Genomic DNA, 22,627 nt, shown 5'->3' with positions numbered 1-22,627 from the left:
TAAACTAGTGTGGTGTCCATTTGAGGTGTTTTCACTGTGTTATTATGTCTTTGGGCACAAATACTTTACACATTTCCTTTGGGAAAAGCCTGTCTGCTCTTGCCAAGCTACCAAGGGGGTGAGCAGGGGTTAACTAAAGTACGTAACTCACTTACCCTGTCTCGAAGAAAGAGTCCTTACTTGGACAAAGGTGCATACCTCTGCCAATTAGAGACCCCCCTTTCTAAAAATAGGTAAAACATATTGTCATTAACTACTCCAATAGCTCTAACTCTTGCAAATGCGAGACCTATTGCATTGCAAATGCATGTTATTACCTTGATAGCATCTCAGTCACTGTGCGGGCTAAATCATGCAGTTGACCAATCCAACTCCTGAAGCTCATGAGATCCATTGTCCAGGCTATAATAATGGAAGGGAATCACATCATCTAAAAAAGGCCACCTTGTCACCATGATCACAGCAATGTGTGGAAAATGTACAAGAGTTGTCTAATTTGGGTGAGAAATAACCTGACTAAGGGATGCCAAAATTGTGGCATTAAATGCTGCTTTCCTGTTGTGCGTATTTTTTCACTTTTTCCACCTGCCAATTTGTGCCTGTGCCCAGTGCTCATCAGGAGTGTTTTTTCTTTGTCTACCCTACAAGTTGAACATATGCTTAGTGCTCTTTTGTATTCAGAGAGGGAGCTGTGACATGGTTGACAGTGAGCAGAGAGACACTGTCAACTCATGAAGCACTAGCTAGTAGGTGTCGGGATCCTCTTACTGCCCACACAGTTCTTCAGTTTAGCTGCCCTCAGGACACAGTATCATAGGAGGACTGTGAGCCCTCATGTTTGCAGGGCAGTGCACTCTTACGGAAGGCGTGTTACTACAAAAGTACCTTGTGTTTATTAGAAGGTTTAATTTTATTCTCTGTTTGGCCTGCAGGGCTAGACAGTGCAGTTTAAAGATGGCCCTTCTCTCAGCAAAGCTGGTGAGGAGAGATTATGAGGTCACTGTTCCGGGTTAGGGGGATGCCAAGCGCAGGTCCTACTCCCTTTATTTCAGCTGGGTAATGCTTCTCTCTTCTAACAGTGGCGGTTTGCATAGGGTGTGCTGTGGGCGGGGTAGGGGAGGGTAAGGGTGTGGGGCTAATAAACTCAGACATACGACGGAACGGAGGATTACTTTCCTCTGTTCCGTCGTATGTCTGAGTTTACTACCCCCACCCTGCCCCTGCCCTGCCACACCTCACTGCACCACAGCACACCCTATTCGAGCCGCACTGTCTTGGAACCTGCCTTTGTCTTTTAATCCTGGTATTTGGATAAATTTATGAATGGGGCTGAAAAGCGATCATTGTCTCAGAATTCAGAGTTTCTGATACTGCAGGTCAGACAGGTTCCAGAATGTAAGTCTGTACCCAGCATCACCTCTCCAACAATGAAGCAAGCCCTGTGGCAGCAGGGGGGCAAGTGATAGCAGTCACACCCTACTCATACAGCCCTCACAGAGTAGCAGTCTCACACTGCCAACAGCAGTCTCACACGTGTCATTGAATAGTAATCACAAACTACCGAACAAACTCTTAGATCCCTCAAACTAGAAGTCACACACAACTCACAGAACACACTTAGATTAGCATTCACTTTTTCAACCACTTTTGAAATTTGTAATTATTTTTGATCATTTGTGCAAAGTGAATAATACTATTGTTTAAAATCACAAATATCATCAAACATATGAAGTAAATATATATTCTCCTAAAATAATTTATTGTTTCTTAAAAAATACATAAATAAGTTAAATGACTATTAAATATAATAAATTACTTTAGAAACATACACTCAAAAATGTAGATCTGCATTAAAAAATAAACCTAATTTTCAGCATTGAATTCTAACTTTCTTAAAAGTTGAACTTGACTGCTTCGAAAGTACTCCTACATCAGTCTTTTTCTTCACATTTTAAAAGGCCTTCTCCTTCCATTAGTGAACTTTTTTTGAAGATATCTTAGCATCCTAACCAGCTGGTGTTCTTCAGAGTTCGGGTGACCTTCTTAGACTTCATGTTGAACTCAAACTGCTTATGGCCAATGAAGAAATACAAAAGTCCTGCAATTAAAAAAGAAAGACAATCAGTGCATTGTGTAATGTTTGTGAAAAAGATTTACTTTAATATCTGTCGGTCAAGAAGAAACGTCATTATTTTGCTGAGGTTCTCTTCAACTTTTCTAAATTGCCCGTCTATTGACAATATTTACATCTCTTAACAATCAAAATTAAACTGATCATTGATAAATACTTTAGTAAATAGTGCAAAACAGCAGGGCCCCTTTTGTTATGCCAAGAAATTGTTTCTTGGTCTTGCTGTTTCATTATACGTTATATTGAGAGGCCGTCGTTGCATTTTTAGTACTGGCTAAATAAGTAGACATAACAGAACCCATATCAAGACAATATTGTTTTGCTTTGTATTTGTTACATTTAAATTGTGCAACATGGCTCTCACAAGCACACAAGGGCATTTGTGGACTGGTGGCGTGCTTCTTGGTGGCAGTGCTTGGATGGAAGAGCATGTGTCTGTCGTGTAGCCTGTGCGAGTAGTGGTTTGACGTTGTGTGTGAAGACCAGAGTTGATATCTTGTCCTGTTTGTGTCCCTACAGCTTGGTGAGTAGCAAACATAGTAATACAACTGTTGTGCTTAAAGATGACATTGTACTGATGGAGAGAAAATGCACGAGTGTTGGGTGTCCTCCTATGTCGGCAGTACTTTGGTGCTGTGTGTTTATGGCAGGGACTGCTCGTGTGGTTGAACAGGACACTCTGGTTAGGAAGTCAACTTGTTGGCACTGCATACTTCATTCATAGCTGAGAGAACATTACTGACTCCTGGCAGAGTCTATCTCCAAAAGCTGGCTGCCTTACTTTACCCTGCCTTGAAGATTAAGGGAGTTCGGCTTTAAGAAACATCAGTCAATGTGTTTGGAAACAGTGGATTGTGCCTGTGCTCTGCTCAGATGGTAATATTGACTTGGGGTTTTAGTGCACGGAGGAGGGAATAACCTAATTTAAGAAAGGCAAAAGGTGTTAATTTCTTCTGGTTTAGTACTCTGTTACATGGTACAGATTGTTGTCAGCAATCAAACATGTTTCTTTTCTTGGGTGTGTTTTAACCAACCTAGGAGTTTCTTTTTAACCCCGTCCTCACATAGCTGAATTATAAAATATAGTAACATTTATGATATTTCAGTCACAAGATCTACCAGTCCAAAGCTTTAACTAAGGGAACTCCTTACCATTATCTTCGAAAACAGCATTAACTTTTTTGCCAATCCCTGGAAAGTCATCTTCTATTCTTCGTGGAGATTCTTTGTCCATGGTCTTTCTGGCTTCATCATAGCTATGGAGCAAATAGTTTACATGGAATTAGGATCTTCAGTTTGGTGAAACCAATACACATCATTATGTTTTCACAGTATTATTATCATTACTATTACCATCATCATGAGCATTGTCATAATTATGTTTTATCTTTTTTATATTTTAGTTCACCACCCCTAAGAATAATGATCCATAATTTATCAGCTGGAACTTCCATTAAAGATTTACTGTTACTTATTGTAGGTGTCAGCTTCTAAATGCAACACTGAGCTGTCTCTCCACCAGCAAGTTCAGAGCTGATAAATGTATGAATGTTCTAAACTGCAGGAGCTATATTGTGGAACTACTGCACTGCCCTAAAGTAATGCTTCTGCGCCTTCTGCTCTTCAATGTGGTGCGGAATATTAGATAACCTCTGTAGTGTGGCTGAACTTGATGGCGCAAGACCGAGTGACCTCAAGTATCTATGAAAATGCCTTTAGGGACTCCAACAAGCTTGCCACAGTGCACAGTGCTGGTGACAGGTACCACATCTTTGTCAATGGAAGGAAGGACAGTAGGGAGTCTGGTGTGGAACTAGGATGTTAAATTACATCTAAAATATGGACAACTGTTGGTTGTTGGGACAAAGCCTTGCCTAACAAGAACAAGGAGCCCAATACTCCTCCACCCCACCGAGGGGGCTTAGTTATCTGTAAGCCTAGTTCCTAAGACTTCATGAAGTGAGAGTAGTAGAAAATGTTAACCAGCACAAAGCAGTTTCCCTTGGGTTGAGCATCAGCCTCTGGTGTGTTACTTTGAAAGAACCCTCATCTGGCCAATGCACTTTCTTCCTTTTATTGTTCCCCGTCGCTCAGGTATTGGTCCTTTCCTCTTCTATCTCTAACCATCTGTCTTGGCTAAATTGTATTTCATTCATTTAGATTATTTGCTGAAAACACATAAATATTATTCTCTTTTGCCATCTTCGCCCCTAATATTCAAGCCAAAATCACAAATTGCCTTATTAGTCATGGTGCTATAAAAAATCAACACCCCGTTTCAAAGCATTTGAAGACTTAGCACTTCCCCACATTCTGAACAATATTAGCAACTACTTCCCTTCATCTGCAAAATGCTTTGCCGCGCAACTCCACCTTGGTACCACTGTCTTTGTACAGGACATTCTAATTCAAGACCTTCCTACATTGTCCTGGTGGACCCAATGTGATGAGCCATAAACACCCCAAGCTCATCCTTCCACCCAGCAGCACCTTCCTCAACATTCATGTTGTTAATGTTTCTTTAGCTTTGTTTCACTCCCAACTCATAAACTCTATCCCATCCACCTCTTGCTTTATAAAGCCACAAACAGCTGTCTTGCTGGGTCCTGCCTTGTTCAAACTGCAACATATTTGTTGTGATGTTATATGTTTCCACGTATATATAAATAAATGCAGTTGGTAAGTTTTCATCATAATCACCAGAGTCACCTCTGAAATTTACTGAAAGTACCAAAAGACGTCATCAGAACATCACAATCACACATCCTTACCTCCAGTACTGCTCTCCAACGAAGAAGTATGTTTTCTGTGTGCTTTGAAGATACACGGCTGCGTTGATGTGCTTCACGGTCCTTGGGAAACCAAGTTTGTAGATGTTTTTAGGGTAATTGGGCAGAATGTCAAATCCCTGAAGAGCCCAATATTTTGATGCTATAAGGAACAAACAATAAAGGATGTTAGCACGCCTTTAACTAATTCATTATTAGCATTCTTTAGGACGTCCCGATTAACCTTGAAAATACGGTAAACTGCATGGTCGTAGGTAGTTAAACCCTTCTCGGGCTGCTTTCAGTCAAAAAATTACATTTTCAACCATTGCTTAGTGCACTTGTTTCTATATATACAACACTGTTCACTGAAATTACATTCCACTGACATGCAGGTGGCAATCACATTGAACTGACAGTTTTTAATATTTCTTTCTAGGAGCATCATTTTTTAAAGGCTCTGCAGGTCCACTGTGTATGGATCAAGAAGCAAATGAGAAGAAATTGTTTTTTTATGTTAAGCAAAAAAAATATAGAGTGATTATCCACCCATAGTACAGAGACTTAATGTAAATCCGTGGACTTTCATCTTACAAGTTCTTGATTCGACCCCTAGTTAATGTTTAATATTAAAATGTAAATGACATTACTTGACAGAATATCGCACACTCAAATAATTCGTATTGAGTACTCCTCTAACATGCCACAAAAGACACTTTGAGGCGCTTGACATTGGTCAGGCCTCTTGTACTGTCATGTCTGTGCACGGTCCACACCTGAAGACTGTGGAGACCTGTGGTATATTTCCAGGGGTGGGGTGCGCAGTCAGACCTGAGACACAGGTGAGAGAAAGTAGCACAAGTGATAAAATAACCCAGAGGGTTAATGCACCTAATTACAGTTGTCTACCAAGGCCCAAGTTTTTGAGTAATGGCAGGGGCCATTTAAAAGCTCAAACAGCTCAAGGTAAGGTCAGATTTATTGAATCATAGCATATGAAATTCTGGGGGTTCTAGGTGAGTCAAAGCTACTGCAGACTGATGCACTAAGGGTCATACACCCAGTGGAGAGTAAACATCTAGCGTGTGCACCCTAACTTGTAGGTCATGAATGGTGATCATTCCAGGAAACAATAATTTTATTGCTATGGTGCTTCTGCATTGTTTCCCTTCTCAAGTCATGTAGGCTATCAATCCTTCTTTTTATGATGCTGGGGAATGGATTATTGATTGACCCTTCCTTTCACATTATAGATGAATTCTCATCAATTATGCGATTCTCAAAATTATCATATTCTGATAAAGTTGGAATTAGCCCCTGTGTTTGGTTCATCGTACGCAACAACACTACAACAACGCCAACCCAACAATGACCCAGAATTTGTTGGATGACCTAGGCCTGGAAGGTCCAAAATAGGTGAAGGAAGGCCATTGCGTCAGATTTTAATCAGAGAAAAAAAAATTACTTCTTAAAGTATTTCATTTAGGTTGATTGCCTGGGCATTTATCTCATTGGGTTATTCTGAAAATGTAAGCACATATGGATCCAAAGGACCTTCAATGAACACTTGTGATCTGAGCAAACTGTGGATTATTGAGAAAGATAGCTACACTACAGCAGGAGCAGTCAAAGGGTTAACGCATGAAGCACATGGACAATCATAAACAATGATGGGGAAATTTTTCAGTCTTGAATCAGGCAAATTATTGATGATTTTCAGCCATTAAAACCAGTGGGTCCTTTACAGACCAAGATTTGCCAAGGTAACAAGAATATGGTAAAAGTGATGACTGAATATAAATACCTTTGAAGAGGAAAATCTGATCTGTCTCTGGATTTTCATAGGCGGCCTGGATACCAGATGGCAAAGACGGCCAAAATGTTGAGATTGGATAATTGTAAACCTCTGTTACGGTTGGAACTCTGCGCCAAAAGGAGCTGTTTTGAAAAAATAAAAGCATATCAGTTAATTGACATAACAACATTCTCTACACTGTAAAACAAATCAACATTATTTAGGCCATGTCAGTTTATAGAAAATAATGATATACATTGGGAGAAGTGATACTAGAAATTCCTGCAAATATCTTCATGCTAAAGATGTCACTATGAAGGAAACAGTAGTTGTCTGTGCTTTTTGAGTTAGCCACAATTATTTTTAGACCTGAACTAGCTTCTCTAGCCCTACTCAATAATGTATAAAGCCAAAACTAGAAATGTTTTTCTTTGCTTCACCTGTCTTTGAAAAAGAGAATTTCTCCACGCAACGTGGTGATGGCATCAAAAACAAGAGTTGGGTCACAGATGGATGGATTGATGGGAGACGAGGTAGTTGTGGTGGTAGTTGATACAGTGGTAGTTGGTGTGGTAGCTTCTGGTATTGTTGGAACTGGGTTTGGAGATGCTCCTAATGGAATGAAAAAACATGCTTTTCAAAATCAATGTGAAATAATATGCTGAATGAACTCATGCACATAAAAGACACCTTCTTATAAATCTCACATTCAAACATGAGTTGCTAGAACATAATAGTTTAAAGAACATATTGACCCTTTCTTGCAAATACATCTTTTTACATTGTAGAAGGAAAATATCATAACATGTAAAGTTAACTTACCATACAGGGCTTGAATGCCATCAACATCATCCTGGGGGAGTTGGAATTGGGCTGGATCAGTATAGGAGTAGGTCGGATACATCAGAGCACTGCGGTCACCAGAATGAGACAAGCCTAATGAATGGCCAAACTCATGGGCAGCCACCAGGAACAAGTTGTATCCTGTGGAACAAATCAAAACAAATATGATGAATATACTCCCATGTCATATACAGTTCTCTAATAGGACATTGTTCATTATTTATTCATTTCAGAATGCAATAAAACAATTGCTAGTGAAGCAATAAACCAAAAGCACTTTAAACTAATAACCGATTGAAAGCTGACAAAAAGTTGTGATCTGAAAAACTAATCGGTGAGACAAGTAGTATGTAACCATCAGGTGCTTTGTGGGTCTATGCGGCTTTACCTGGTGTCACTACGGTCTACCATAGCTTTTCTGAGTCTATATCGCCACACTGAGATCTGCCAAGTATAACCTGAACTACCAGAGCCTAAAGGACATTGTATACTGCCAGTGCTACCATGGACTACTAACCCCTATCAGAATATTTGAAGGCCTACCAATGTTTCTAAGGTATACCGGACTGTACTTGACCCTACAATGCTCTACATTACCATTAGAGCCTGTCAGGCTCTCCGTTTAACAAGATGAACCAAAAGTACAGCCTAGTTCCTCTCCTTCTACAATAGTGTTGACTAAATGATGCCACTTTAACAGTTACTACAGAGCAGCTTTTTTGAAATGGTGTGTGCTCCCTATTGTGAACAGGGCTTATTGGCAGGCTCTGAACTATCTGAACCTGTCAATGTATTATGCAGACAAGTTCTAAGGACATTGAGGTCACTTCCTGAACACCTGAATTCTTGTTTCATTACCTTACTAGTGGGCATATTAATTAGCATTTTGCATAAATTCTAAAATTAACAGGGAGACAGATAACTGAGTGTGAGGGATCTTAGTATGGCAGGCACTTCGAGGTGCCTGCCACGGGGTGCCGGGATTAACAGGGTCGACCCCCAAACAGGGGCTGCAGAGGCAAGGGGGCCCAGCTAAGGGTCCCCATACTCGCTCCCAGTCTGGCTTTCCATGTCGGAAAGCTCTGCATGGAAAGCCTGCCGGAGACCGAGCATCATAATCCCAAGGGAGGAAGGCTGCCCCTTTGGAATTATGGACCGGCAGGCTCCATGATCCTGTCAGAAGCCAGCTGGAATGACCAGCTGGTTTCAATTCCAACCGGCTGAATAAAAATCAGCTGGTCGGAATTTAAACAGAAGCCCGTAAAGCCTCCGACCGCACCCATTTCTGTGTATAATGTTCTGGCTTTATTGAACTCTTTTGAAGCTGAAGTCATTTTCGTATCTTTCCCATGGAAGATGCAAAATAATTTTAAGTAAAATTTATATGTTGTTTCCTGCAAATTATTAGACTGTGTCAGCTAATGTTATAACTTTGACATTGAAAACATGAGAATGGGAATGTGGGATCCCACGCTGTGAGCAGTGAAAATGACTAATGTATTAAATAAAATATTCTATGGTCAAGTAATTCTAATAGAGCCATTTTAACCTTTAAGAGGTTATCAGTTTTTGAAATAAAGCTTGCTGAATAAATCCCTTTCTACAGATAACTACATAGTCCATACTCTTATGTAGGATCATTCAGACATAAAATGTTTTATGTATTAAAAAGTAAAAAAGTAAACCAAGTATCAATATTTGTTCAAAACTCCAATCCACTAATCGCTGCTTCAGACACCGCTCACACCTACCAGTCATAGTGAGACCATATCAGGTTCACACACCTCAGTTTAGCTCCCTCAGTATTACAAAGGGCGGGAGAACAAGAAAGCACTTTATATGTGGAATGCATACTCATTCACAATCAATTCCTTGTCTATTTAATAGTAAAATGTTTTGTTTTTTAAATGCTTTGTTTAGGGTAGAGTTTTTGTTCCACTGATTCAATTGCTTTATAATATTAAATTGCTTTAATATTATAAGAAAGATGTATATGAAAGTAGTGTAATAACAAATATGCAAAGGAGAATGTAAATGTGAGGACACAGATGGCACTATGATGGAAGAATGACTATGTATTTGACCTCGATGGGGATCACAGCAGCATGGAAAACCGGGCTACATCCCGAGTTAATGGTTTATGATCATTTACAAGCGAGGCAGGGTATATATAGGATCCTATAATGTGGAGTGAGGTGGTGTCATTTGAAGATACAGGTCTTTCATGTCTCTCTAAACTGCACGTGGGTAGCAGAGTCATTTCTTTTGTAATTGGCAAAGCACTTTATGATTTTCCTCAAGGGGGCATTGACTAAAACTGACCTATTTATCAGGTGTTGATTTCCCCTTTCTATTTTATTACTCATGCCGACCCTCACATAAGTATCACTCATTCAATGACACTTGAATGAGATTCAGAGAATGGTTTCATGTATGTGAACACCTACCGGCCGACCCTGCGGTCCAGGATTCGTCTTCATCAAAGTGCGCATCGCCACCAATTGAATTCCCAGGTGCAAAGGCGTGGGCCAGAGTTCCATGAGGTCCATCAAATGGGTAGAAATCACCATGCACTAAAAGAGTAAATGGCAAATTAGAAAAATCGCCAGGAATAGAAAGCTAAGGAAAATGAGAAACAAGGGAGATCTCCCTAGGATGACTGCAGCACATTGATTCATCCTTACCTCCTGCTCCAAAAGAGATCTGGATATCAGCCGTCCCCTCGTAGATGCGGCTAAAGGTCAGGGGGGTCACATCACTCCAGACTTGGAAAGCTCTCTGGATCGCTCTATCTACATCAGCCTCAGCCACGTCAGGTGTGTGGTTCAAAATTCTTTAAAACAATATGAAACATCGATATTAGTGATGCCTGTAACTATTGGGAACAATAGTATATACTGTCATCTAAGACATGTTTTCTATCATGTTACCTGTATGTCAAAGATGTTGTTCTCCAGGTAGGGCGGCCACCAAAATGGCTGTATTCGGCCGCATCAGCAACTCCACAGCGGGGCTTTTGCATCACTTCCAGTGTGTTGGAATCCAACTTCCCAGTCACCTCCAGCCCAAAAAACTCCTGCATTTCTTGAAGTTTTTCAGAGAACGGGTTGTGCTTTTTTCGCGTAATAGGTGTCCCATCTTCATTGAGGTTGTAGAATTTCTTTAAATATTCCTGAAATTAATACAAATAAACAATTTAGTAAATTAGTTTGCAAAAAACACAAAGGAATGTCAGCAACCTCCCAATTGCCACAAGTGTTTCTTTACATCTCAATGAGGCATATCCTGGAACTCATTGAAGATGAATGACTTTATTTCTACTGTTACGTAGAAGATGTCTCTCTAGTCTTTCTATGGAGAGATTTCTGCAGTGTCAGAGGGCCTTGGTTTCGTGGAACAAATGTTTGCGAGACAGTGGGCTGAGATTGTATGTTACAAAACAGAACCTTGGCCTCATCTGGGATGCAGGCCTGAGCTTAAGTACTCCGATTGCGACTCTTGTACACAGTACATTATCAGACTAGGCAGCCATATTGACTTCTGCAGTTCATCACCACAGAGCAATTTCTGCCTGAGGCAAGGGTCTCCTTCCAACTTAGAAAGTCATTGCTTGTAGGTCTTCAGCAAAGTACAGACAGAACCAGACCAGTATCTGAACAGTGGTCGCAGAAAAGAGCGATGTTCAAGATGTTACCACCAAGGTTGGACTAGGAAGCTTGATTCAGCAGTGGAAAACACATAAATAATTGCCTATTACTACAATGACTGCAGTGACCGAGCCTAGCATGCAGTGAACGAGGCTAGTGACCATCTCTGGGGTAGTGTGGCAACCAATGATACATTTTACAAGACAATTTTCCAAATAGAAATGCTGAAAAGCCATCAGCCTTAGAGGTAGTTTTGATGAATAAACACATGGGGATGTTGCAATGCTTTAAGCTCAAGTACAGTACCAAAGAGCATCATTTATCATTTATCTGCAGCAGTAAACCATGTAGATGCCTCTAACAAACCCTCCTGGTGCTCTCTCAGGACTGTTTTCAGGGATAAATGGGTCAGAGAAGCCTCAACTCTCCCAGTCCTAAAACCACTCAATTGTTCCCAAGCCTACTAGGATGTTTCTGCTTGTCTCATATAGCAAGACCACCCCAGGTTACATCTCAGCTAAAGTGCAACAGTGTATTCCTGCTGGAATCTGAAGTTAAGTGACTTCAATAAAGTCACTGATATATTCCTCCTGGGTAATGTGTGCTTCTGACTCGGATTCAATTCTTATGGCATGTGCCTGCTTAGTTATACAGTCCTGTGACTCTATTGAAATTTAATGGTATATTCCTGCTTGGGTTCTACAGTTTAGCGATTTAAACAAATTCCCCCCACGAGCTTTCAGCGTAGAGGAGAATGGCCTGTATGTATCAAGTCACCAGTGGACAGGGTGTCCTCTATAGTGATAATCTGGGCTGCCATAATTTACTAGCCTTTAGCAAATGTCTAATGATGTTTTTGGAAGCCTACTCTTTGCCCTTGAGCCTTTGGTGACTCTGGCGTCCAGGCAGCCATTCGACGGTACAAGACATCTGCTTTATCTCAGCACATGATGTGGTGTAAACATGCGAAACAAGGTGGTATGTTTGATTAGTGCCTGAAAATGTTTTCTGCCTTCCGTAATGAAGTAATGCCTGCTGCCTTCCAAGCGCCAACATACATGTTCTGCTCTTCCTTGTAATACGAGGGGAGCCGCCTCTCAGCTTACTGCAATGACATTTTTATATACCCCGGGCCATATTTCCTAGTTCTCTTTAACTTCTCGTGCCACTTCATTTATTGCTAATCGGGAACGGAGAGCAAGTACAAACCTGCAGCAAAGCAAACGGTTTTGCATTTAGTTGTAATTTTTCTCGTTTCCACAGAATTTTTACGCTCTTTGCTAATAGTAGAACTTTATTATACTGTACTTTAAACAGCGTCTATCCCCCTAAAAAAGGCGACAAATCAACGTTTACTTCACATTTAAGGTTGGTATATTAAAATATATATTCATCCATATTTTATTAACTGACAAACCTCCAACACTAAGGGATTAAAGCTTCAACCAAAAAATGTTATTACATGCAACATGCAGAACAGAATTGAGCATTTCTTGCAAAATGTTGTTTTCAAGAGTGGATACGTTGAAAATAAACTATCCTACAAGATTTACCGCAGAACCAAAACAATCTATTATGGGAATTTAACTCTTCCTTTATGCAGACTGGGATTCTGCTGGACTCAGTTCATGGACTGAAGTCTGTCCCAGGACTCACCTCTGCCAGCTGTTGACTTTCATCCGGGTCTTCGGTTACAGGCGCTGCAGGGAAGGCATATGTGTGCAGCACACACAGGAGCACCAGCAGCGACAGGGACTTCATTCTTCTCTTCTCCTGGCCCTCCCTCTGCTCAGTGAAAGGTCTCTCTTCGGGTTCTCTGCCTCTCCATCTCTCTGCCCCCTTTTATACAGTCCTGTGAGCGGCCCCCGGTCACCTGCATGAGTCACTCTTTACAACTTGCACCAGATGCAAGTCAAAACACATCCAGAGTGTTACGTCATCTGTCTCTTTGGTAAATCCCTCAATGTAGCAATCCATCCTGTAAAATTACTAGTAGCCAGGAAGAGGTTTAAAAAAGTAAAGGGGACATTTTTTTAAACTATGAATTCTGTTAAAAAAAAAGTCTTTTGGAAATCGCACTTTGGAACGCGTGATTTGTGATATTTCTGTACCATCAATAATGAATATGTGGAATGGCTTTAACATTATGACTGCTATATCAATTAAAAAGAAAACTATTGGCTAGAATTCTGAAAGAAGGACCCTCTCCTGTTGTCCAAGGAATGTCCCTACTCAAGCCTTTAGTTTTATTTATATTTTCATTAAAAAAAAAAAATATATATATATATATATATAATATATATATATATATATTAAATAGTATGGTTGGGTGTTCATTTCATTAGGGCACCAACGTCACTCATTATTCTTGCCGGGATGATGATCTATCACATGTACGCGGCGGAGAATATTCCACCTAGTTATTAGAAGTTGTTTAGTAACAAAGCTGTGTGCAGTGAATGTTAAAAAGGGAATCTTCTCTCATGTCCGGGTTCACAAAGCCCGGCTTTGAAGCATCAGAAGTCTACATCTATAGGTTTTCTTCTACTCTTGGAATAGATTTCCAACTTTTGGGGAAGTCACATCAATTTTGGGAGTATTCCTTGAAATCCAGAAGTGTCTGGAGTTTAAGCTGTAATTCTTCTTCCCAAGACACATTCCAAAGTTTCCTACTGTGAGAAACCTGCATGAAGAAATCAAGCGAAAACACGGCCATTTAACTTCATTCTCTCTAAAGAGATTTCGGTTTTAGGTCTCACCTAGCGACATAGCACATGCCCTGCACGCCTTGATGAGCCCTATAGTTGTCGCTTTTGCTATCGAAGGGAGACAGAAGATGGCATGCGCCCAGAAAGGCGTGCACACGCAATCACATCTCCTGTCCGCGCTCCCAGTCTTTGAGCAGAACGCATGCCATGCGCGCTTTCACTCTCACTGCGACAACTTGTTGTAGGTAGGCTTGTTTCTTGTGTATCCATGGGTACCTTCCTGTGTGTATTTTAATAGGTCAGTTTGGATTTGTATATTTATGCACGTGGTCTATATGTGTGTAAATGTCTGTTTGCAGGGTTGGGATAGAGGGGGGTCCAGATGGAGTCTAGATTTGCCCGCTATTGTTGATTTGGAATCTGTGTTGATTCCTCTGGGTCTCACATCCTGATTTCTCAAGAACAGTTAGTTAAGGGGGGCTTTCTTTCTTGACATCAGCGGCTGTGTCAGCACTGATTTAAACATTGCAGACCTGCCAAAACAGCCATTTCATAAATATCCAAGTATCTATTTATAACAGGCTTGAGATAACATAGGGATATTCAAAAGCTACCGCGTTATCTTGCATGAAAAGCAAATCTGTGATCTACATGTTACTAACCATGCTTTTTAGTAGACATGTTAACTCTGCTATTGTGTGATGCTACAAACCTGTGCTCAGAGACGTCATACAATTCTCCAGCAAGTGCCTTCATTTCTACACCTCCCATTATTGAAACACACAGACTTCTGTGCCCCAGCATAGGGATCTGTGGGGATGTTTTTCATAGCTTAAGGAAACATTCAAACAGCATATGAGATGGGACAGCGAGCAAGTCAGAGGTGTATAGCAAATAAAGATGGCTGAAGTTGTTGTTGAAAGCCGAGTGTGGTAAATCAGACAATAACCTGTACCGCCAAGGGAAGATGGTGTAAACAGCAAGACTTAAAGAATTGTTTATGTGATTCTCAGAGCACTGAGTATGCAAAGTGGGACTGTTTCTTCTATCATTTCATTTGCTTTGCCATCTTCAAAGATAAATGGAGATAGAAATTACTTTTTAAATGGTACAATCAATTTTTAGAGAATCTAGACAAGATACTTTCGTACTACAGAATTGTTCTTAAATAGTGTTCTTTGTATTTGTGTTAAATATAATTACACATGATTTGTGAAAGTATTCTGCTTATGAAAATTAACCATTTAAACCCAAGATTACTTCATTTGAGACCCACTGTGAACTGCTCTGTGCACTCTGTGAATGTCCAGGCTCATGAAATCCTTAATTCCCATAAAATGTGACAGAAGCTTTTATTTATCTGTTTTGAAAACCAACACATAAATAAAAGGAACTGTCATTTACAAAGCCAATAACTCAAACTCTTGCAAACGCAAGACCTATTGCATTGCAAATGCGTGTTTACCTTTGGAGAAGCCCCAGTGTCTACAAGTCCATAAAACATGGGGTCTTAATTTCCTTTCCAACCCAGAAAAGGCGCTTACTTCTTTGAATATGCAGCAGTTACATATGTGTAAATAGACACGACTTCCAACATGTTTGTGTATGTGTCTGGAAGTTCATTGTAGGTGGCCAAGTAACCCTGCTTGTGAAATCCACTTGTCTGCCCTGAATATTAAATGTACAATATTGGAAAGTCAGCCATATTGGAAAATTTTGGCCACCAGAAGAGAACATTTTGCTAAACATCCACCATTGATGTGCACAATAGATTTTTCATATATCTAAGTTCCACCTAGCTGGCGAAAACCTTTCTAAACCCAATGTACTGATATTAAAAAAAACTCCTTCCACTTTCTTACTGAAATAAATTAAATCGAATGTGATTGAGTTAAAGAAACATTGTATACAGAGGATGGCAAATTTTACATTGTCATTGGCCAAAGGTAGAAGCAGAGGTGCTGCAGTTTGGTTTCCTAAGTTCTGGAAGCTCGGGTAGATTCACATCATTTGAATGAAGACAAAAAGTGAATAGTTTGCAAGGCATGGTATAAAATGGTCAAATCTCTCTCAGTTTATTTGGATGATATAGAGAATACTGCCTTTTGGTTTGCTCCCAGGTACCACGTGCTCGAGTTTTCAGGTGCCAACATAACACTTGAGGGAGGTGGGCATTTCATTAGGAGAGATGTAGGAGAGGCTACATCTTCCAAAATCTACAGCTTAATTTCTGCAATGAATACAATGAATACATTTTCATTGCAAAACTTTTGAGACTGACAATAGTTAGACGGTGAAGTTCGTCAACTGGGAAATCAGATCAAGCACCAGAACCACGGGCTTTTATTGGAGATACTTCCAAACCTAGGATTAGGCTTAGGTTTAACATTGCTAGTTAGAAGAACAAGACCTTTCCAGAGAGTCAATTTTCTGCACCAAATCTTCGTTGTATGAAGATATACCAATAGCAAGTAATTGAAACAGGAACATGATAATTATTGAAAAAGACAATGGTGTCTACTAAAAAAATGAATCTTGGACAGTAAAAACGCTAGGAGGGTGATGTCAACTCCATGAACCAAAAGCACGAAATATGAAACGTTCTTTCAATTGTTTTAACTTTCTACACCGATATGGGTGACCTTGAATAGCATATAGTAATGTCTGCCTAAACAAAATACTTAACATATAGACCCAATTATTTCAGATCTTTAGGAGCAAATGTATTGTTGAGGAAAGTCCTGGATGCTATGGAAATTCTGCAAAAAAGAGAAGGTCCCATTGGCAGAGAACTTCTTGATGGTCTTTTTGAAATAGTATTGCAAAGCGTTGTCTCTCCTGATCCTGGCGCTAGTTAACTCATTCAGAAAATAATGCAAACCAAGTGGTTCCTTCTTATAAGAAGATGACATTCTGGCAAATAACAAGCTTCTTCGTGAGAGATGCTAACACATTTTGCTTATAAATATTGACTGCAAAATCTTTGTGGGGTTATTAGAGGCTTTCTGTGCTCTGTTAGCATTAGACATTTGTGAGATAATTCCAGCACGGTGCCTGGGTCTCAGTCAGTGGGAAATTCTATGCAGTCAGAGATTGCCCTTTACAGATTTACCTGGACTTCGTTTCAGACATCTTTTGTGTGTCCCGGGGATAGCCTCTTGTTTCCACCTAAATTGGTCATGTATTCTGATTGTTATGAGTACCAATTACATGTTTTCCAAAATGTTATTCTTAGTTTGGGATACAAGGCAGGGTTGTCCCTTGTCACCAATATGAATGATTGTGATGTCAGATTATTTTCCCCATCAATTAAAACTGGACAAAAGCATAAAGATTATGCACCTCCTTCTTGTCAAAGTGGGGTTGTGGCTCATAATGGTGATATTTTGGTGGCACGCGTGACAGAACTATTCACATTACTTAAGCTTTTTTTATGGTGGAAATGTTAATCTTCTCTATGATCAGAAGTTATTCTCTCAAATAAAACAGATTTTTTTTGCCAGAAAATCCTCTTGAAAGAAGGTACATTATCATGGTTTTCGTTTGTTTGGGAGAAATATGGACCATGATATATCAACATAATAATATGTTGCTCTGTGAATCGTCGACACAAATGTGAATTAAAAAAAAGAAAATGTTAATAAGTGAAGTGAGCATTTTTTGTTGTGGGAAGGAACTTTTGAATCCATAAAAATCTATGCTTTATTTCATGGTTCTCTGTCATCTTCGAGGATTGTCCTTTCTATGCAGTAGGGGCCTGCTCAGGTAAGCGCAGTGGGGTAGTGGAAGGGGCAGGGTGTGGCAGGGGGGAAGCTGACAGACAACGGCATATGTATTATTTATTAATTTAATTATACCTATTCCATCGTCTGTCGACTTACCCCCTCCCACTCTGCCCCACTCCTGCAGCGCCCACCGCCCCACTGTGTTTACCTGTGCCGGCTGCCTCTGTTTCCATGGCCCAGTGTCTTCCTTAAAGAAGTAGATGCAATTGTTTTCAAATTCATCCTGGCTAATAGGAAACCCAGAGCAGACTGCGCCACACTCAAGAAGCTCCCCCTCGTCAGTTCTCTTTATGTCCCCTGTAATGGTTGTATTTACAGATGGACCGGTGTTTCTAATACTATTATTCAGGTTTAATGGCAGTACTGGCCCCATCGGAGTTTTGATATTCTTAGCAGATCTATTTACTTTTAATATGAGAGCTCGGCTGAGTTAATAAGAACATTGTGGGGTATAAAACCCAGAATTACTGTTTCCTCCAGTATTTCCTCTTTTTTCAAGAAGACCCTTAAAGTCCAACTAGCAATGTGCCGAAATGTTACGCACCGCACAGGTACCAGCGCATGTAGATACACGGGTCCGTTTCTAGGATGCTCAGATTGAGGACCCGAGAGCGGCTGCTAACCAGAGGCTAAATGAGCTAAAATGAAGGGACCTGTTTACATGAAATTGCTGCTCAAAAACGTTGTGGTGATGAGAACAACAAGGTAGATTTCAAAAGCTATGGCAAATGTAAATAACTAAATAACTGTGAATTGTTCAAATCAACCAGTGAGTGTTGTTGGCACTGCAGTGCAGGTAGAATCCAACCTCGAGGTCGCGCCTGAGCCTGCCTGCCGCAGCCCAACAAGGAATATGGCATCTACAGGATTTGTAATTGCCCTAGGCTAGCACACATCTGTCAAACGCCTTTACATGTGTGTCATAAAAAAGTTTCCATTGACGCGCGGTTCTTTCACGGGTCAATAATCCGGGAACAATCGTTGAAGCAATAAAAGTTGCTATTGTAATAGTCAATTCAATTCAAATTCACTTTATTCGGATTCATAAGAACCACACGAGTACACGTGTGCAATAAAAATCATTAAAGCACAATGTAACAGCCATTAAAATCTGACAGTAGATAAACAAGCATTGGAAATGCAATAGGTCTCGCATTAGGAAAGTTTGAGCTATTGGTATTGTAAATGACACTTTTTTTTATTTATGTGTTGGTTTTGAAAGTAGCAAAATTAATAGCTTTGTCAGTTACAATGTCAATAGTTTTAACTTTTGCAAATGTGACACCTATAGCATTTGTAATGCAATGTGTGTTGTATTTACGTGACTTAGATGTATTGATATTACAAATAACAATGGCTTTTAATTTTGTAAATAATAAATACTTAAATAAAAGCTATAGTAATTTATAATGGCAATAGCTTAAACGTTTGTAAATAACTTTTGTGAAGATTATGTTCAGTGTATTTTATTGTGACGACAATCCAAGAACATTGCATTTGCACCTACACACACAGAGCCACACACATGTAGATGTGGTGGATCTGGGGGATATGGTGGTGGTGGATGTGGTGGTGGTGGATGTGGTGGTGGATGTGGTGCTGGATGTGGTGGTGGTGGATGTGGTGGTGATGGTGGTGGATGTGGGGGTGGATGTGGTGGTGGATGTGGGGGTGGTGGTGGATGTGGTGGTGGTGGTGGTGGTGGATGTGGTGGTGGTGGTGGAGGTGGTCGATGTGGTGTTGATGTGGTGGATGTGGTGGTTGTGGATGTGGTGAAAGTGGTGGTTGTGGACATTCCACAGAGGTCTACTTTATTTAGACGTTAATGCCCTTCCTCTGATGGAGGGGAAGACAAGTTAGAACTAACAGTTGATCATTATACCTGGTCAGGTTGAAGCTTGTTTTTACAAATTTTATATGACAGATTGTCTTACCAATCAAAAACTGAAAATGATGCATCTTTTATGTTCAAACCTTCAGCCTCCTTGTAGCCCCTGCCATTCATGATAATCCTCTGAGCACTATTAGCATAGTTCATTGTAGCTTTATTAGCAAACTTCTTCTCGTTCTGTCTTTTGATATTATATGAGAGAGAGAGAGAGAGAGAGAGTGTGTGGGTGTGTGTGTGTGTGTGTGTGTGTGTGTGTGTGTGTGTGTGTGTGTGTGTGTGTGTGTGTGTGTGTGTGTGTATGTATGTATGTAAGTAGGATTAATTTTCGTTCAGCCCTTGGTTGCAGCTCTTGCCTCTGATTTCTATGATTAGTACAAGTATAAATCGTAGTGTCTGTTAAATGCTAATTGTTCACTGGCTATTGCATTTGTGCACTATAATGCGACACGGCGGGCAGGGGAGGGGGCGGAGCGGGTAAAAAAATAAATAAACAAGACGGAGGGAAGAGAGGGGAGGGGGGAGGAGAAATGCGGCACGGCGGGCAGGGGAGGAGGGGGCGGAGCTGGGGGAGGCTGTGAGATGTGCACTATATGTTTTATATTGCTATTCGAAATGTGACCCTTTTTGAAAAAATATATTTGTTGTCTTATGTACAAGTAATGATGCAGGAGTAATTACGTTCTTTGGATTTGACAATGGAAAACGCTAGTCTGCTTTCTCTAAGTGTAACCTGGGGCTAAAGTCTTTCATCTATAAAATCCAGGGATCACATGACAATCTGCTGAACGTTTTCATTGGTGGTTAATATTTTAAAATGTGTTTGTTTCTAATCACTGTTATCTGGTGAGCAAGGCGAGTGAGTTCGCCGAAAGGCGTCTGGATCGGGGCACTCCGAATTCACTTTTAAAAATGGAATAAAAAGATTTTCTGCAACACGCATGCCGCAGTGAAGTGTCCGTTTCTCCTTAAAGGTGCTGTTTTCAACGGCAAGCTTGTCGGAGCATTGATGGATGTCAATTAGAGAGGCACGACTTGGCTTCTCTCCAACGGACCCCTTCCCGCGTAGAGGCTGGTTTTTTCTACAAGTCGATTTGGAATTTAAGCTCGAGGAGAGTTATTTGGAAACCAGCCCCCTGCTCGGCACACAAAGTAGGGGCCCCGCGGCGGACGCCGTGTCATACCGGAAAGTCGGACGACTTGGAAAGGGTGGCGTGCAGCTCTGCAATAAGTCGGGTCCCGGGAATTTTGTGCATATCAAGCAGGAGGGGAGGTGGTTAGCGTGTGCAGTAAGAGAATTTTGTGCTGCTCGATAGCGGTTTGATATATAAATAATTCAAGTGAAGGAATCAGAGTGCCCCGGTATGGAGGAAACTTTTGCTAATAGAGAGAAGGTAGCAGAGGAACTGTTTTAAATATGCCGTCTATTGATGAGCGTGTCAATCGGAATGTGTAAACAACAGTACAGAATGGAGATTTGAGGAGTCTAATGAAACAACTGGAAAAGCACCACAAAAACGAACTTACAAAATGGTGGGAGGTAAAGTCACTTGAAAAGTATCATGAAGCAGGGCGGGTGCCGAGGGGTTTGCGTATTATGCTGGCGCCAGGACGGAGGGAAGAGAGAGAAGGGGAGGGGGGAGGACAAATGCGACACGGCGGGCAGGGGAGGGGGCGGAGCGGGTAAAACAAGACGGAGGGAAGAGAGAGAAGGGGAGGGGGAGGACAAATGCGACACGGCGGGCAGGGGAGGGGGCGGAGCAGCGGGGAGAGGGTGTGAAAGCAGCAGGGGCCTGGAGTGCGGCTGAGGGAACTGATGTGCACGCGCTTTTAAGCTCAATGCGCATGCGCATTGAGCTTAAAAGTCACGGGCACTGCAAGGAATCGCCACGATTCCTTGCAAGTTAGTTAAAGAGTGGTTAAGCCCCCATAGTCTCGCAAGCTCGATGCGCATGCGCATCGACAGGCGAGACCTAAAAAACTGTTAATCTTTCCGCAAATTCCTGAGATACATCATAGATTTAAAAAAAGAAGTAATATTAAAAATCACAAATTCATCAATGAACATATGTAAAAATACCAGGACAGGACAGATATGAGGTAAACTCTTACCCTTCAAAACTGGAATAATGAAAGTTCTTCTTGCCAACTCGACTTTATATTAGAGAGGACTGCATTAAGACCTTAATTTGTTAGAATATTTATTTGAATGTTCAATTCCGTTTAACACTTTATTAGGAAGGCTTTCTGTCCATAAAAGTAGCATACATATAACAGTTGACATTTCATTCAATTAAAAACACAATTAAATATTATTAAAATGAGAAATTACAAATAGCAGCATGTTATAACAGGATAAAGTGCCAAGTGCCTTTACAGCATATCGTGCTGAACCTACAGGATCAATATGTTTAATTTTCAGACAATTGAGTAACAAAAGAATGTAGCTCAACATTATATATCAGAAGTGGAATTGGGGATAAAAGCAATTTTTTAAATAATTAAGTGCTATGTGCCCTAACAGCGTGTCTTAAAAATGAGCCTATGTGTAGGCATATTTCATTGTCGGACAAATGAATACCAGAAGAAAACATAGCTCTACACTGGCTAATATCATTGTATTACCTTTTACATGTACAAGACAGTAAAAGATTTGGCATAGTTTGACCTAATTTATTGTCGCACTGACAGGGAATTGCAGCAAGGTTTGGTGGATACACAAGTGGAAAACACAATAAATATGTAAGGGTGTCGGCCTGAAACCTGAATAGCAGAGAGCACTCCCATCTCCCACAAGGCTGCTCTAAGTAGACGGGGAATGTCGCCAAAGCAACCAAAGAAAGGTAGGCGGTAATCAATGGTTTCCGCTGCAGGTAATTTTCAAGGCAGTTTTCCTGGGCTAATTCATAAAAAGCTGCTACTCCTACCTTTTTATTAAGAGTAGGACACAGGCATTTCTCTATAAATGCCTTCTGCATGCCAATTTTTCCTAATTCTGATTTAATGTATGCCGACCGGAATTCGGAGGCCGTTATCACAAGATAGGCAGTAATTTATTATAT

The 22,627-nt window shown here is 40.7% G+C and overlaps 1 protein-coding gene across 1 annotated transcript; it reads right to left on the bottom strand.

The window, feature by feature from the left end:
- Positions 1-1,634: 1,634 nt before the first annotated feature.
- Positions 1,635-13,005, bottom strand: LOC147698685 (matrix metalloproteinase-18-like). The gene is made up of 10 exons (XM_086933488.1): positions 12,841-13,005; positions 10,468-10,709; positions 10,222-10,370; positions 9,985-10,110; positions 7,517-7,678; positions 7,135-7,306; positions 6,704-6,837; positions 4,903-5,062; positions 3,284-3,387; positions 1,635-2,098 (listed from the first exon to the last, which is right to left on the bottom strand). Exons 1-10 carry the CDS (start codon positions 12,943-12,945, stop codon positions 1,998-2,000), a joined length of 1,455 nt encoding a protein of 484 aa, XP_086789614.1. The 5' UTR covers positions 12,946-13,005; the 3' UTR covers positions 1,635-1,997.
- Positions 13,006-22,627: the final 9,622 nt, after the last annotated feature.

The sequence above is a fragment of the Lissotriton vulgaris genome, chromosome 8 (genome assembly GCF_964263255.1).
Source record: "Lissotriton vulgaris chromosome 8, aLisVul1.2, whole genome shotgun sequence".
NCBI classification, from domain to species: Eukaryota; Metazoa; Chordata; class Amphibia; order Caudata; family Salamandridae; genus Lissotriton; species Lissotriton vulgaris.
The sequence above is the reverse complement of the archived record's forward strand: the minus strand, read 5'-3'. Positions and strand labels throughout refer to the sequence as shown.